The sequence below is a fragment of the Balaenoptera borealis genome (assembly GCF_965194805.1).
Source record: "Balaenoptera borealis genome assembly, chromosome: 2".
Taxonomy (NCBI): domain Eukaryota; kingdom Metazoa; phylum Chordata; class Mammalia; order Artiodactyla; family Balaenopteridae; genus Balaenoptera; species Balaenoptera borealis.
The window spans coordinates 32,431,215-32,449,094 of record NC_138867.1 but is presented as its reverse complement, the minus strand read 5'-3'; the positions used below and the strand labels follow the sequence as shown (position 1 = coordinate 32,449,094).

General features: G+C 33.5%; 1 protein-coding gene across 6 annotated transcripts in view; it reads right to left on the bottom strand.

Annotated features, from left to right (window-relative positions):
* NIPBL (NIPBL cohesin loading factor) overlaps nucleotides 1-17,880 on the bottom strand; it is a 201,090-nt gene that overhangs the window by 98,743 nt on the left and 84,467 nt on the right. For all 6 annotated transcript variants that reach the window (XM_082382141.1, XM_082382144.1, XM_082382143.1 and 3 more), the window contains 7 exons: nucleotides 17,293-17,435; nucleotides 15,151-15,316; nucleotides 13,234-13,361; nucleotides 7,920-8,019; nucleotides 7,252-7,403; nucleotides 2,479-2,639; nucleotides 1,479-1,575 (listed from right to left, as the gene is read on the bottom strand). In XM_082382141.1, the coding sequence (XP_082238267.1) occupies nucleotides 1,479-1,575; nucleotides 2,479-2,639; nucleotides 7,252-7,403; nucleotides 7,920-8,019; nucleotides 13,234-13,361; nucleotides 15,151-15,316; nucleotides 17,293-17,356 (868 nt within the window). In that variant the 5' untranslated portion in view covers nucleotides 17,357-17,435. The remainder of the gene's footprint in view (nucleotides 1-1,478; nucleotides 1,576-2,478; nucleotides 2,640-7,251; nucleotides 7,404-7,919; nucleotides 8,020-13,233; nucleotides 13,362-15,150; nucleotides 15,317-17,292; nucleotides 17,436-17,880) is intronic.

Genomic DNA, 17,880 nt, shown 5'->3' with positions numbered 1-17,880 from the left:
AGAGGAAAAATGGTCTGGTTATCTAGAGCAACCAGCTATCCCACTGTAATTCCTCCCTGGCACTCTGATTATTTCTTACTCTGAAAATACTTGTAAGATATGTACCTAACTTTGATACCTAAAGTACAAATAGAGTTACTCTGGAAGTTGTTCTCTCTTTCAGAAGCCGGGTTATTTCTATGTCTGGAAGTTCATAGAATTATAGAATTAGAATGGCTCATAATTCTAATTATTGAATTAGAATGGCTCATAAAAGTTCAACTGTCACCTCATGAAGAATATCCCTGATCAAAGAGTTCGAACATAATCTATGAAAAAAAAAAATCTTTACAATGAGGCAGACCAGTCCATGTTTTAGACAGCTATAATTAGAATTTCTCACAGATAGATAAAATTTATTATCAGCTATATTGCAATTAATTAAAAGCTACTTCTTTAAAGTGGATACAATATTCTCTTCCAACAAACTTGGATGACTCCAATTATTAGACCTTAGTTTTAAGTATTTTAAAAAATAGCTCAAATCTGGACTTAGAATTTTGTGACTCTATTATACACAGAAGACCACACAAGGTTCTTTGGGAATTTGAAGATAAATAAAATAAAATTCATGTCCATAAGATAGTACAGGATAAGTTATTAGAAAAAACAGAAACTAACGGCTTGGGGAAACCAGGGAAGGGTCCAAAGAAGATCACCCATTTAACTTAGAATTTGAAGAATTAATACGATTTTAATAAGTAGAAATGAAAGTAGGTGTAAGAGATCTAGTGAAGTAATTAACATAGAACAGGCCAGATTTTGATAAATGACTACCTAAGAAGTAAGAGAAGACTTTAAAGATAATTCAGGATTTGGAATAGCATTAAGAGAAACAGGAATGGAGGAAAGAACAGTGAGAACAATTTTGAACATGAATTTGAAATACCAGCTAGATATGAGGAGGTTTTGTCTGGAAATGAAAAATTACAACTTGGGAGACAGGACTGGAAGCAAAAGACATTGATTTGGGAGTCCTGTTCACAAAAGTAACAAATGCTATTACCAAAGTTGAGTAAAATAGCCAAGGAAAAAAGTACAATGGAAGATTAAAAATCTAATGATAGAAATCTTGAGAAATGATAGAGCAGAGAAAAGAGCTAATGAAGAAAAAAAAATCAATGAAAAAAGGAGGAGGAAAATAGGTGGATTCAACACAAAATAAGTTTGGGGGGGAGGGTGAAGATTGGGGAAAGCTGATCAATAATTTCAAATATTTAAGAAAGATGAAAAAGATTGTGGTTTGAAAAGACCACTGGATTATTAGTAAGAATGATACTGTATATATCTGAAAACAGTATCAGTAAGTACAGGTTCATTTTTTTCTACAATATGTGAAAAACAATAGAGAATAATTTTTGGTAACTGCATTAAGAAGTCTGAATTCTTTACTCAACTGAAGTGTGAAAAATTTAAGGAAATTTTAGTTACAATGATACCTTTTGGAGTTCCATCACTTCCAGCAGGGGAACATACTGGCTGTGGAGACCTCAAGGGAAAAGATGCAGCATTCCTCATTGTTGAAGAATCTCCATCCTAGGAATAGAGTATAACATTTATATCTTGAATGATAGAAGAGGCTTTATAGAAATCTTAAAGAGAACCAATAAAAGACATAAATTACTGACAGGTAAAGTGTTGGTATTCAAAAGCATAATTCTTCTGCACTTTCCTGTTTTCTTCGTGGTATATCTTAGAAGAATTGAAATTGTATCCAAAAGAATCAACAGCCTAAGCATAGCAATGAATAAGAAAACTGGTATTACTAGTATGCTCCATTTTTGTTTGCTATTTTCTACCAAAGGAGCTCTGAACATCCCACCAGGCTGTAAATGTAAATGTCTTGAGGGCAGAGTCCAATGTCATCTTTGTTAAACTTAAATACATGTAACTTATGTGATAATACCACCAAGCCAATGACAAGACAGATTTCCAGTATGTGGAATATTTCAGTAACATTAAAGCAACATTAAATTTCAGGGAAAAAATTTCTGTACAAGTCTTAGAGGGAAAAAGAGCTAAGCACTAATAAATAAAGGCTCATTATTTAAGAGGACATCTTTGTGTGAGCAAACATTTAAAAATGAAGTATATTTCATTAAGGACCTAAACCTCTAGACCAGAGGTTGGCAAACTTTTTCTGTAATGGGACAGATAGTATATATTTTAGGCTTTATGGATCATATACAGTTTGTCACATAACATTCTTTGTTGTTGTTCTTTTAAACTCTTTATAACTGTGAAAATCAGTCTTAGTTTATTGGTCAGACTACCGGCCAGTTTACCAACCCTGCTCTATAGGTACAGCTAGATTCTCAGACCCAGTATAATCCTCAATAAAAGGTAGATATCCTTCAAATTACAGAATTGAAATACTAGGTTATGAGACAAATATTAGAACTATTTTATTACCTTAATGATAACTAATATATTACATACGTCACTACTTAGCCTGTGCACCATGTGTAGGTAGTCGTCACTTGAGCCATGTCTAGGATTATCAGCATGATGATTAGCAGAATTGCCAGACAACGAACCAGAAACTTTATTATCATGTAGGTTTCTCAAACCACCTGCAACAATGGGACTTGATACCGATGCTGAAATTAATAAGAATTTTAAAAAAGCTTTATAAAAATAAACTGTTAAAATTCTTACAGGACGATAATAATTGTTCGCAAGTAATATTTTCGCATACGTAAATTACAAAGACTAATATAATGAGCTGGCTGACTATCCAGAGCTTGATCAAATCTTAACACTTTGCCACAAGTCATTCAGATTGATTTTTGAAAAGAAATAAGACATTAGATATGGCTGAAGCTCTCCGTATATCTGCATATTCCTCTCCTCTACTTCCTTCCCCTTATTCCCTACAAGTAACCACTATAATGAATTTAGAGTTCACTCTACCTATGAATACCTTTTTACCTTTGCTATAAATGAATATATTCTTAAATAACACATAGCACTATTTTGCACATTATGACTTTGTATAAATGGTATTGGTATATGTATTGTATATATCCTTCTATAACTTGCTTTTTAATTAAATATTGTATTGAAATGTATCCATTTTTATATATGTAGTTTTAAATTCATTTACTTTGAATAATTACATATATTCTGCTGCATAATGTACATACTTTATCCATCCTTGTGTTAGTAGTTTATTTTTTTATTTTAAAAAAATATTTATTTATTTGTTTGTTTGCGCCAGGTCTTAGTTGCAGCAGGCGGGATCCTTAGTTGAGGCTTGCTGGCTCCTTAGTTGTGGCATGCAAACTCTTAGTTGCAGCACGCCAACTCTTAGTTGTGGCATGCATGTGGGATCTAGTTCCTGGACCAGGGATTGAACCCAGGCCCCCGGCATTGGGAGTGTGGAGTCCTAACCACTGTGCCACCAGGGAAGTCCCTTGTTAGTAGTTTAGATTGCTTGAGTATTTTTGCCATCATAAACAATGCTGTAATGTATATTCTTGTATATGACTTTTTTTACAAACATGTCTAGGAGTGAAATTGCTGGATATTCCTGTTTTTAAACTTTACTAAATATTAACAAATAGCTTTCCAAATTATTTATGTCCACTCTACTGGTAGTAGATAAGTGTTCATACTGCTCTATATCCTTGCCAATGATTTTCGTCAATTTGAAGATGGGAAATGTCTCTGACAGCCACTTTAATTAGCATTTCCTTCCTTAATTAACAGTGAAACCAAGCATCTTTTCATGTGTATTGGACATTCAGATTCCCTACTTAACACAAAATCATAAAAATTACTGTCTGATATTTTCTTTCAAAAGTTTCATAGTTTTGCTTTTTCACACTTAGTCTTTAATCCATGTAAGAACAGAATATCTTTCCCACGAATGCTTGCTAGAACTTGAGATAAAACTGCCTGAGCATTTTTATCCCCACCCCTACTTATAAGGGAGATAGATTTTTAACAACTGAAGGAGGTATATGTATTTTAAACTGGAATAGATATTGTCAAACTGCTCTCTAAAATGGTTGTATCAATTTATGTCCCTATGAAGACTATGAAGTTCAAATTTCCCTGCACACTATAAAATGTTACTAATCTGATAGATATAAAATTTTATTTCAATTTAATTTTGATTTGCATCCCTTTAATTGTGAGCCAGGTTGACCGTACTTTCGTATATGTATTAAATCTTTCCGTATCCACTTTGCTTTTCTTTTTCAGTAAACTGTTTAATTCTGTAGTCTATTTTTGTCTTATTCTTATCAACCTGCATAAGATCTTGCTATATTTAAAATGAATACTTTGTAATAAATATTGAAAAAATTTTTTCCCTAAATTTACTTGTCCTTATTTCTTCTCTCCTATTACACAGAAATTTATAATTAATCTGGTTTTTTTTCCATATCTAGAATCCAGTCCTGCTTAGAAACAAGGCCTTCTCGACCCTAAGGTACCCAAAATTCACCCCATGTTTTCTTCTTACAATTTCTTTTTAAATTAATTAATTTATTTTTGGCTGCATTGGGTCTTCCTTGCTGTGTGCGGGCTTTCTCTAGCTGCAGAGAGTGAGGGCTACTCTTCGCTGCGGTGCGCAGGCTTCTCATTGCGGTGGCTTCTCTTGTTGCAGAGCACGGGCTCTAGAGCGCAGGCTCAGTAGCTGTGGCACACGGGCTCAGCAGTTGTGGCTCGCGGGCTCTAGAGCGCAGACTCAGTAGTTGCGGCGCTCAGGCTTAGTTGCTCCGCGGCATGTGGGATCTTCCCGGACCAGGGCTCAAACCCGTGTCCCCTGCATTGGCAGGCAGATTCTTAACCACTGCGCCACCAGGGAAGCCCCTTCTTCTTATAATTTTATGACTTAAAATACAAACGTAAATAGTTCATCCATCTAGAACATTTTTGCTCTAGATGATCTAGGAATCCAAATAAAATTTCAAAATGCCTAGCCAACCAATCCAACATGATTTATTAAACAATCCATTATTACACACTGATTCAAAGTACCACCTTTAGAATGACAAAATTGGAAAATCACCATTTTCCAATGACCAGTGTAAAAACTGATGAAAAGAGAATCATTATTGGATGGTAAACCCTTTAGGATAAAGATTAATAGGAAATAGGACAGTTACATGATCTCAAAATATCACCTGACAGATTGCTCACTGATTGCAAAGAAATATTATGTTCCTTATAAAAGAAGACATGGAGTAGTCATCACCTAAATGTCACTAATAATGAAGCCACTTGCCATTATATGGCCTCTGATGTGATGCAATATCAAGTGTACAACATTACTTATTTAGCACCCTTGCCAAAAATATACAATTAGAAACTAACAGAGCCTTTAAAATAACTTCCAGTTGGTAGGAAATACAGGAAGTATATAAGCAAATTAAACAACACAATGAGGAAACAGTGAAGTCTAGAATATGGGATATTCTACAACAAAAGTAGCACAGACTCCTCAAAAAAACAAAAATTACCGTCATGGGGAAAGGGTATGGGACTGTTTAGATTAAAAGAATCAAAAGAGATGTAAAAACCAAATGCAATGTGCGAGAAACTAGATTAGATCATATGTGGGGGGAAAAAAGGTTATAAAAGACATATTTGAGGCAACTGGTGAAAACAATGTAGATGGTATCAGATGATACTACAGAAATGTTCGTAATTTTTTTAGGGGTAAATTATTACACTTGGTGTTTATAAAGGAGAATTGACTTCCTAGCAGATGTATTTAAGGACAGAGAGGCAGAATGCCTGTTGGTGAAATGGTTCACTGTGCTATTCTTTCAACTTTTCTGCATGGTTAAAATTTTTACAATATAAAGTGTTTTTTAAATATTACCTTTCACAAACTCTGAATTCCCACAGACATCTGCCTTATTTCTGGAACCATTTCTGTCCCATTTACCAATCTATTTGTTCCTTACCATATTAAATTTTCTTATTTATAATAATTTTGGTATCTGTGTGGGGCTAATCCCTAGTATTATTTTTGGTCTCTCAAGTATCTGAGAATTTCTAAGAAATGATTCATTACTGAATAGGCCCTCAAACTACATTTTTCTTTTGATTTTGTGATTTCAACTTATTCTTTTGAAAAAGCTGGGTTTATCTTGTTACAAAACAACAACAGTGTTTAAAGTAAGAATTTATGTTTTTTTTCTACACATATTTATGTGGATATTTCCGTATGAAGCAAATGTGTCCTTTCAATATTTTCCCTCTTATTAATTACATTTAAAATGTTTCACATAACTTTGGCATACCAGAGTAGAAGAGTAATATTTCACAAGTATCAAGAGCCCATATACATGCATACTTCTGTTCAGCACTCACACTAAATTCTATAATTTTGGACGTGTCTATTCCAAAGGTGTGGTTTGTCTCCAGGTTTTTCCTTGACTTACTGTATAAAATAGGCTCAACCTACCATTTCATTATCTAGCTTTGGAAAACCAGAAGTTGGCTGTTTTAATAGATGACACTAAGTTAAAAGTTTGTAAGATAAAAGTTTATAAATGAAGCATGTTTTGATCCATGCATAATAAAAAACCAAGAATACAAACAGGAACTAATGACTGACTGTGAATGTTAAAAATTTGCTGTTAATTATGAGGGACAAAAACACAGATATCTGTTATATTTACCTTTTGTACTTTTCAAAATTTCTCTAAAAAAGTACAATATACTAGTAAATACATTATTTAATAGCCATGACATAGATCCCAACGCAGTATGATCTTAAAAAGACATATTATCAACAATTGACTTCAAATGAGAACTAGTAATCTAATCCCAGAAAATTTTGAATCCAAGAATATTAATTTTCCTCTACCAGTACTGTATCTACTTGATATTAAAATTTTCACACTACATATACTTTACTAATTAAAACGTAATTCTTCTTTGACTTAGTGCTACTGTAAGAAGCCCAATTAAATAAAGCGGTTCCTAATTTCATAACTAGATATATTCAGTTGTATAATATAATAAGGTAATCCAAAGAGTCAAATTACACTGATATTTTTATCTCCCAAATGACTTCCCAAGTAATAAATATAACATATTTTTAATAATATAAGCCACAGCTTAAAAGAAATGTTCATTGACAAAAAAGTATACAGTTTAGTATTTGTGTTTTAAAATTTATAAAAAGAAAAAAATGAATTTGCTGGGAACTAGAGGCATCCCCTGTAAATAAACAAGCAACTTTCTTACCTTGCTGCATTTGTGGATGTGTTGTATAACTTGAAGGATGGGAATATGGCATGTATCCTGCAGGGCTTTGTGGGGCATATGGACTAGGCACTGGGCTGTTTTGTTGTGGCATAAATCTGTTCCCAGAGCTTGTCTGTGGTGGCACAAACCGGCTAAAACCCAAAATCCAAATAAACAATATCAGGAAATGAAATAAATATGAGATTCCTTGATATTTCACTGTCATAAAATTCTCCAAACTCTAATTTGTATAAAATAAATGTACACAGAAAAATTCTGAAAAATAAATAACGTACAAAAATCATTCACAATTCATAATCTAAGAGTTATACTAAGCAGTTTGTAAAAACTGGAGTAATTCATTTATTTTACATGCTCCCTAAATTCTACTCAATGAATTTTCTTATTTATCTCAAACACGCTGGTTATTTTAACACATTCTTTTGTTTGTATGAAATTAAGTTACTATTTATTTAAATTAGTATATTAGAGCATTTCCACATATAACATTTTAAGGCAAATATTCATGTGGGTTACTATTTAAGGCTAAGCATCTAAACTTTTTAACTACACGTAATTCACCATTACCTAAATGTACGTATACACTGTATATTCACAAGCATATTCACTACAGAAAACAGTACTTAATAAAATGATATATACATTACCTGGAGGGGCTATGTGAGATAGTGGTTTGTTGATAATTGGAAGATGCAGGACTACTGTGCATGGAATTCTGAGAAAGTTTATACTGAGACATCATCATTCCTACACAACATACAAAAATGGTAAAACATGTTATTTTCTTCCAATGGTAAAGCATTCTTTAAGTGATTTAAATCAATCATTCTTTCACAAACATTCAAAAGTTCTTTGTTCTTTTCTTTTTGACCAACATGTTAATTTTGAAGAGCAAAATATAGAAATTATAAATTTCAAGTACAACCAATTTTACCAAAACATCCTTTTAGCATATAACTAATCCAGGGACAGAGATAGAGATATAATTTTTTGTTTTTAAATTTACTTGCTTACTTATTGTCCTATCATTTAGCCTTAGAATTGAAAAGAACTTTCAGAAGTTGCTTTATCTAACCTCTCTCCAAATACTACACACTTCTGTCTACAACAGGCTTTTGGATGGTTTTCCTATTACATGGAATACTTTATTACATACATCTTCCACCTTAGGAGCTTAATTTTACAACTCTATTTATTTCATTGTGATTCGGACCTAAGTTTTAAAAAGTACTTTACTTAGGGGCCCAAAGTCTGAGGTATTGAAATTACCATCTGAAAGTCTGTTAACGAACAACAGAATGCTCCTGTTCTTTCTTCCACAGTAATTCTTGCCATAAAATAGGATTAAATGAATATTTGTTTAATGAATGAAAGTGTGAGAAGAGCTTTCAGATTCTCACATTTCTTTTCAAGTTAGACATTGTTCCTTCAACTGTTGCATAAGTGGCGTTTTGTTATATAGGAGATGCAGAAAAATTCAGCTATTTAGACACTCTAAAATCAAAGACAAAAATCTATGATTAACTCTGACCTTTCTTATGATATGTACAGCCAATCTTTCTGGGAGTTTCAAGTATCACATTATTTCCCCAAATTTCATTTCCTGCTGCTGATATGAAAAGTGCCTTTCACCAGAAACATTCAAACAGAAGTTACATGTTCATCTGCCAGGAACTACAGAAAGGATTCTAGCTCTACAACAGTGGCTGAATGAGATGAGAGCACCTTAAAGTCTAACACTAATAGCGTGTTTTCTATGTAGTCTAAATTTCAATTTACGGATTTTCTCTTCCAACTCAAATTCAGTACTAAATCATATAGTCCATGGCTTAATAATTTAATTACTATAACTACTGTTGCTGATTTTTTTCTTTTTTTTTGAGAGAAAGGGGGCAAGACTCCATGAGATGGGAATTAAAAAGTATTTTCTCCTGAATTAACAGTCATCACTGTGACAAGCTGGAATTACTAGTTTGGAGGCAGTGGCTTTATAAATAAAAGGGGCAAATAAAATACTAGTAGTCCTTTCCGATTCTCTCAGAGATCCAAAGAACTATGAACGAAGTGATTTGCACATTATTAAATTTTCTCCAAAAGTGTGACTCACATTTATATTTAACAACCAAAAATCACCTTTTAAAATTTTAAAGCCAAATGGAAAATGCTTAGAAAAAAAAAATCACAACATGCAATGAATCAATTTTTAAATGCTAGTTTGTTTTTACAAAGTAGGATATGGAGAAATGAAACAATGTTTCAGACTAAAAAATAAGCATATATAGTAAAAACCACAAAATATGGGACTGAAAGGTGAATACTCAAAGTTTCTTATTAGAGATATAACTTATAAAAATGTAGTATAAATAGCCTTGGAAGACTTCCTTTATTCAGTCTTACATTTATTTACGTTATCCTATACTTAATGCCCTTATCCTATTTCCTATTACAGGCATACCTCGGAGATATTGCAGATACGGTTCCAGACCACCGCAGTAAAGCAAATATCGCAATAAAGGGAGTTACATGAATTTTCTGTGGTTTCCCAGTGCATATAAAAGTTATGTTTACACTATACTGTAGTCCATTAAGTGTACAATAGCATTATGTCTAAAAAAACAATGTACATACCTTAATTTAAAAATACTTTATTGCTAAAAAATGCTAACCATTGTTTGAGCCCTCAGTGAGGTTGTAATCTTTTTGCTGGTGGAGGGTCTTGCTCAATGTTGGTGGCTGATGACTGATCAGGATGGTGGTTGCTGAAGGTTGAGGTGGCTCTGGCAATTTCTTAAAATAACACAACACTGAAGTTTGTTGCATTAACAATGAAGTTTGCTGCGTTGATTGACTCTTTCCTTTCATGAATGGTATCTCTGTGGGATGCAATGCTGTTTGACACCATTTTACCCACAGTAAAACTTCTTTCAAAATTGGAGTCAATTCTCGCAAACTCTGCTGCTACTTCGTCAACTAAAGCTTATGTAATATTCTAAATCCTTTGTTGCCATTTTAACAATCTTCATAGCATCTCAGCCACAAGTAGATTCCACTTCAAGAAACCACTTTCTTTGCTCATCCACAAGAAGCAACTCCTCATCCATTAAATTTTAATCACGAGATTTCAGCAATTAAGTCACATCTTCAGGCTTTACTTCTAATTCTAGCTCTCTTGCTATTTCTACCACATCTGCAGTTACTTCCTCCACTGGAGTCTTGTACCCCTTACAAGTCATCCATGAGAACTGGAATCAACTTCTTCCAACTCTTGTGAATGTTGTTTATTTTGACCTCTTCCCATGAATCATGAATGTTCTTAATGGCATCTAGAATGGTGAAACATTTCAGAAAGTTTTCAATTTGCTTTGTCCAGATCCATCAGAGGAGTTACTATCTATGGAAGCTAGAGTCTCATGAAATGTATTTCTTAAAATAATAAGACTCGAATGCTGAGATGACTCCTTGATCCATGGGCTGCAGAATGGATGTTGTGTTAGCAGGCATGAAAACAACATTAGTTTTGTTGTACATCTCCATCAGAGCTCCTGGATGACCAGATGTGCTGTCAATGAGCAGTAATATTTTGAAAGGAATCTTTTTTTCTGAGAAGTAGGTCTCAACAGTGGGCTTAAAGTATTCAATAAACCATGTTATAAACAAACATGTTTGTCATCCAGGTTTGTTATTCCATTTATAGAGTACAGGCAGAGTTGATTTTGCATAACTCTTAAAGGCCCTAGGATTTTCAGAATGCTCAATGAGCACTGGCCTCAACCTAAATTCACCACCTGTATTAGTTCTTAGCAAGAGAGCCAGCCTGTCCTTTGAAGCTTTGAAGCCAGGCATTGACTCTCCTCTCCAGCCATGAAAGTCCTAGGTGGCATCTTCTTCCAATAGAAGACTGTTTTGTCTACACTGAGCATCTTTTGTTTAGCACAGCCACCTTCATTAATTATTTTAGTTAGATCTTCTGGATAACTTGCTGCAATTTCTACATCAGCACTTGCAGCTTCGCCTTGTACTTTTATGTTATGGAGATAGCTTCTTTCCTTAAATCTCATAAACCAATCTCTGCTAGCTTCAAATTTTTCTTCTGCAGCTTTCTCACCTCTCTCAGCCTTCGGAGAATTGAAGAGAGTTAGGGCCTTGCTCTGGATTAGACTTTGGCTTAAGGGAATGCTCTGACTGGTTTGATCCTCTACCCAGACCACTAAAACTTTCTCCATATCAGCAATAAGGTTATTTAGCTTTCTTAACATTCAAGTGTTCACTGGGGTATAGCACTTTTCATTTCAAGAATTTTTCCTTTGCTAGGTGGCTGTATGGGACAAGAAGCCTAGCTTTTGGCCTATCTTGGCTTTTGACACGGCTTCCTCACTAAGCTTAAGCATTTCTAGCTTTTGATTAAAGTGAAAGACATGTGACTGTTCTTTTCACTTGAACACTTAAGAGGCCATTGTAGAGTTATTAATTGGCCTCATTTCAATATTGTTGTGTCTCAGAAAATAGGGAGGCCCAAGGAGAGGGGAACTGCCAGTCCTGCCAAAACATACATTTATTGATTAGTTCACTGTCTTACATGGGTGCGGTTCCTGGTGCCCACAAACAATTACAACAGTAACTTCAAAAATCACCGATCAGAGATCACCAGAACACATACAATAATAATAAAAAATTAAAACTGCGATAATTAACAAAACGTGACAGAGACACAAAGTAAAATGCTGCTGGAAAAATGGCACTGACAGACTTGTTCAATGCGCGGTTGCCACAAACATTCAATTTGTAAAACAGGCAATATCTGAGAAGCGCAATAAAGCGAAGTGCAATAAAACGAGGTATGCCTATAGCCTTTCTTCCAATCAACAATCTCTCCATATTTTCTTTCATTCCAACACTCTTCCAGAGTATGTGTAATTCTAGCTGTCCTTTCACCATTCCTATCTGTCTCCTACTACTGCCACCTAGCTTATTAGTTCTGATGAAGATACAGTCTTGCCCTGCATACCTACCTTTGATTTCCTGAAAGGAAATTTCCCTGGATTCACTTTGGGAAATGGATAGTAACCATGCAATTGCTTTAAAAACACAACTTACACACAAATGTAAAGAATCAACAAAGTAATACTATTAAAAAACAAAACTAAGAAATGGAATGGCAAGCTTCATGGAGGTACTGTCAATAAATGTGGCAATATTCTTGAATACAAGTAACCAATTAAATAAACTAGACCTTCCCGGGTTCTCTAAACTATTCCCTTCTGACTGTTTTAATCTCGAGAGGGAAGCAAGTACTTGGGCTTGCCAGATTCAGTAAGCTTCAGACCAGAACAATCTTCCTAACTTAAAGGTTCTTCTTGACTACAGAAAAATCATATCTGTGTTGGATATCACATTTTTATGGGTTTTCTAATGCTTACTATAAATAGAATTTTCCTTAATAGTAATACTTATTATAAACCTTTTTCTATTGCTAAGGCAACAGAAGCGTTAAACCAATTACTACATAAGCATGAATATAATCACCATCGATACTAAAACTAATACCTGGTATAATTATTTATACATGTACTACATGTTGAGAAGTTCTGCAGATATTTTTATTTATTATTTGATTAATGAAAAGACTCCTTTCATATTTATTCTATGATTTTTTTAAATAAAAAAAATTCCTAAAGCTCTTTCATTGACTGAACTAATAAAGTCTGAAATATCTAGCAAACTACATATTAAGCTTTGCCTAATTCCCAAGGAATTTAGCTACATATTAAACTGCAAGAATGTTAACATCCATTTAGTTTCCTTTTCATTCTTGGCTTCATTCAAGGTATCAACACGGCATTAACAGATGACAAGCTAGCTTGTTAAAGGACACACCTGAACTTAATTACATGTGAAACAAGTTCTAATACGGGACACATTAAAGAAATATATACTATGAAATTCAATTATTAAAAACCTCACCACTTTGTACATATCTGTTCTGCATACTTTTCTCCCTGAAAACGTTAGGACTCCTCGCCAGGATGGCCTGCAACAAGACTGGTATGTCGCCTTCTGGATCATCACTGCCAAGGTTATCTTTCAACTCTCTGGCATTGAAAAAATAAATACAAAACATTAAAACAGTGATGGATGATTAAGAATTCGCCAGTGAAATTCAGACAACGCTGAGGCAGAAAATCAAGAAGACTTATGGTATAAAAATAAATTACACAAGCATGTCTAACAGTTTCGTGGATTTTTGAAGACGCTAATCCTAGAAGAAATAGAATTATCAAAAAAATGACAGAGAGGAATTCTTCTACGGACTTCTTTTCCCCCACCCCATTTTACTTTAAACAGAAAAAAAAAAAAAAACCCAAACATTATTTTATGGAACTATAAGTTTATTTAAGAATGTTCATATTAGTTTCAAAGGAGAAAATAGTGTCTATTCTAAACTATTCAAAATAATGGAAGGGTAGAGGTGATAATTATGCACAGAAGTTGATATTTGGGCTTGGAATATATTTTCTCCCTTACATCTGAATGTGAGTGGATCTGTCTTTTTGAGAATGTCCTCTGAATGAAATAATGTTGCCATGTTGGTTAAGACAAGACCCAAGGTTACATAATTTTCCCCTCTTTATTCTCTTCTCAAATAAAGCCATCAGGGGAAAAAACCCAAGCAAGTGGTTAAGAATAGCTGCAATTAGTAAGTAGCAAATTAGGTTCACAACTATGGAAGGTAAAGGATAAAAAAATTAAATATAGGCAGCATTTTAAGTCTTATATTCTACACGTCACTATTCCACTCATTAAATCTAGTAAGATTCATAAAGATGGTATCCAATGATAAAATTAATTTCTGGGGGCAATCTTAAAGCAGCTCTCCATATAATAAATCCTAACTATACATGTGCTATTTCCCTTATCTCTTTAAATATGTGGTGAAAACTTTTGATTAAGGATGTACATGTATAAGAAGTGATATAATATTTAGACATTGTTGAATTTCTGGAGTGACATAACCAATCATTTCTCAGTTTCTCCATCAGAAAATTCACATTTAGTATTTCACCTAAATTCATCAGGTTTAAAAATGGCCCTAAAGTATGTGCTACAGCTAATGGCAGAGACCTCTCCATTATAATGTGCTTTATCCTCATTCTGCTAAATAATGAACTTTAAGTTAAACAACAGTAAAAGAATGGAAGGACACATGAGTACCGCTGAGTAGTGGGTTGTGAACTTTTTTACATTTTTGTGTTCAGATATTATAAGTATATACTGCTTTTGTAGTAAAAAGTAAATTTTAAAAAGTATACTCATGCAAAAGTTCTGTAAATAAGCTACGTAATTTAAGTGCATATTATTTTAAAAGTCTATTGTGTGAAAATACACACCTATGTTCAGATTGTACTATAAATCCTGGAAAAAAATTAGTCCCAAATTCTGTAGTAGCCTTCCTTGAAGTTAATCTTTGAGTTCTTGTTATACTTTACACGAAAAGCATATAAGCCTGCTCCAAATAAAGCCAGCATTAAAGTCCCTAGTGCCTGGGAATTCTAACGACTCCAGCAATTCCAGGAAAAAGGGAGCTAACTTCATGAGCAACTTTAGACCTCTGCACAGATCTGTCTTGATGAATCCCAAGATTATTATAAGAATCAAAAAGATCCTCATAGAATCACATGGGTCAGAACTACTGTCTCAAAATAACTATGCCCTATTTAAATCTCATTAATATCTCATCACAGTAAGGCTATTCTCACTTGGATATTCAAGTAATTTAAAATAAACTATGTATTAAAGATTTTTTGAAATAAAAGTAAAACCAGGAATACTGATTCTATTAGTAAGACCAAAACTTTTCATTTTATTTTAGATTGTACTTACATGTGATCTGTTGATACCTGGTTGAGGCTATGCACAAGCTGTGAAACCAAATTATCATCCCTACAGGCCAAAAGGCAGTTCACCTCTTCTGCTATTCGTGCATTAAAGAGAAGGCTCTTTGTAGTTGTAGCAGGTAAAGGGGATGGAAGAGGCAGCTGGTTCAGGACTATTGGGAATAAAATCAGATTATTAGAAACTGAGTGACAGAAAGAAATCTCTTTAGTGTTTAAATGTATTTGGGGATTAAAAATAAGTTATAAATATAAATGTGACAAATTTATAAAAAGGTATTCCGTCTCTCCCCCAACAAACCCCAAACAACTCTATTAAAACTCCCCACACGTCCCTTGGACCATAATAGATTATACTACTCTCTAAGAATAAAACTCTGTGCTAACTTTTCATGTCTTAAATCTTTATTAATTTAATAAATGAATAAAAAAACTAGGGTTAAAAACTAATTTCCAAGAATTGAGACTATATTAATTATTTCTGTTATAAGATTTATCAGAATCAAATAAATAAACCAAGTAACAATACCTGACTCTTTACCAGATAGACAAGTAATGTGTGTTTTTAAAAGCTTAAATAAATACAAAAATAAAGAGCTCACTTTGGTAGGAGAACAACGTCCACAGAATAGGATTCTGAAGGAAGAAAAATATCTAAGGAATTTTGCTTTAAGTTATAAATTACTAAATAGTCTCTCTTCATTTTATTCTGACAGCAAACAAAAGGGCATAAATGTTTTACAGTAGTCTAAATTCAGTTATTTAATGTCTTCATATAAATGAAATTTGTTCATTTGTCTAAACTAAAAGTTAAGAAAGTTAACTACAGTGTCTTTGTTTTTGGTTTAATTTCTAATCACCTATATAGTATAACTATCATGCCACTCAGCCACAATGGGTAATAACAGGGTTTTTATTAATAAAAACACTGGAAACAAATTATTACTTAATAAGTAGGGCTTATTGGGCAAATTTTTAAAATGAGGTACAGCTGAGATAATGGGCAGACCACCCCCCCCCCCAAAGAAATTCCTGGTAGTATATTTGATTCTGTACTCCTACATATTATATGAATTTATGGCTTACTTATAACAAAGTGATAACCAAAACTAAAGACTGTTTCAAAAGCTTTCTTACCTGCGTTATTCTAACCCTACTGGCTATGGCTACTTTCTTGTTATGTCAGATTTTATAAACTAGCCCTGCTGCAAAGCTGTAGGCTGTTATCTATTTTACCCCCACTTAAACCAGCTGGACATTAATAACAGAAAAAAATAGTATTTGGGGGAAAACAGATGAAAACATTTCTTGAAGTTATTTTCTTATGGTTCCTTTTATGAAGCCCCATATCTTGCATAATGCTTGCTATACAAAGAAAAGTATGTCATCTCCTCATGGTCTACCCTCCCCTCTCATATCTCTTTTTCCCTTTATTCAGGTAGGATAAGGACTAACATTGTGAGGAGCTTTTTGCACCATTACCCAGGGACTAAGTATTAGAGTTGCCTACCAAAAGAATGAGTCCCTAAAATATTATGCTACACTAATTAAATCTCAAGAGAATGAAGATGTTCTTAAACTTAAGTGTTCACGGTAAAATAGGCTCTTGACATCTATGACAAACTCCAAAAGATTACTAAACATGACATCCAAAATAAACGTCACTAAGAAATCAGATTATGTTGGGCTATCAAATTTTCTTCTTTGAAGGGCAGTTTCAGTTACCATTTCCATAAACGCTTTTTTAAAAGTCTGTAATAGTTCCTATATGCAAACCCATGCTTCTTTGGTTTTGATTTGTCTTAATGCTTTGTTCCAACTTCTTTGATCCTTACTTTTGCATTTATCCCTTTATCATATAAGCCCTTTAAACAAACACACACTACCATTTCTTAATGGGTCCTTAGCATGAAACAGAAATTAAGGTCTTATCTATTATTAGTTGACTACACTAATTCTGTTACTTTCACATTTATGCCAATAAACCAAAGAAAATAATGTTGTGTGTCATTCAAAATCTAAAATCTTTACACATTTTGTTATTTATGACGCTGCAAATAATTAATGTTATAGTCTCTTTAAAAATCAATGTCAGAGTAGAACATAAATTAGATAAAATAACCAAACTTACGGTCTGTGAGACTAGCAATCCCCGCAAGAGTAGTGATGGGGACATGGGGCATATCCCCATTCATCCTGAAGTTCTGGAATGGTGTTGCCTATGAAAGTACTTAGTTCAGGTGCCAGCTGTCATTACTTCCCATTTCCCAAACACTGCAACAAAAAACAGACAATTATTTGTAACAATATGTCAAATATATTACTACTAGGAAAGTGCTTAAAAAATAAAATTTTCTGCTTTTCTTGTTTGCTCAAGCTATATAACAATAATAGCCATCATGCATATACTACTTACTGTATGTTACACACTGCAAAGTGCTTTGTATACAATAACTCATTTAGTCCTCACAACAACCAACTAAAGTAGGTACTATTATTTTCTGCATTTTACTGATGAGGAAATTAATTTACATTAAGTTTCAAGTAATTTGTGGAGCAAAGATTAGAACCCAAGCAATCTGGCTCAAGAGTCTGTGTAACTAGTAGGCTATATTACCGGACAGGGATACTCAATTTTGACAAGCACTATTTTCTTTGCCACATCATAAATACATAAAAATTTAGCTTCAACTTGCCTTTCTAGTAAATAATGTGCACA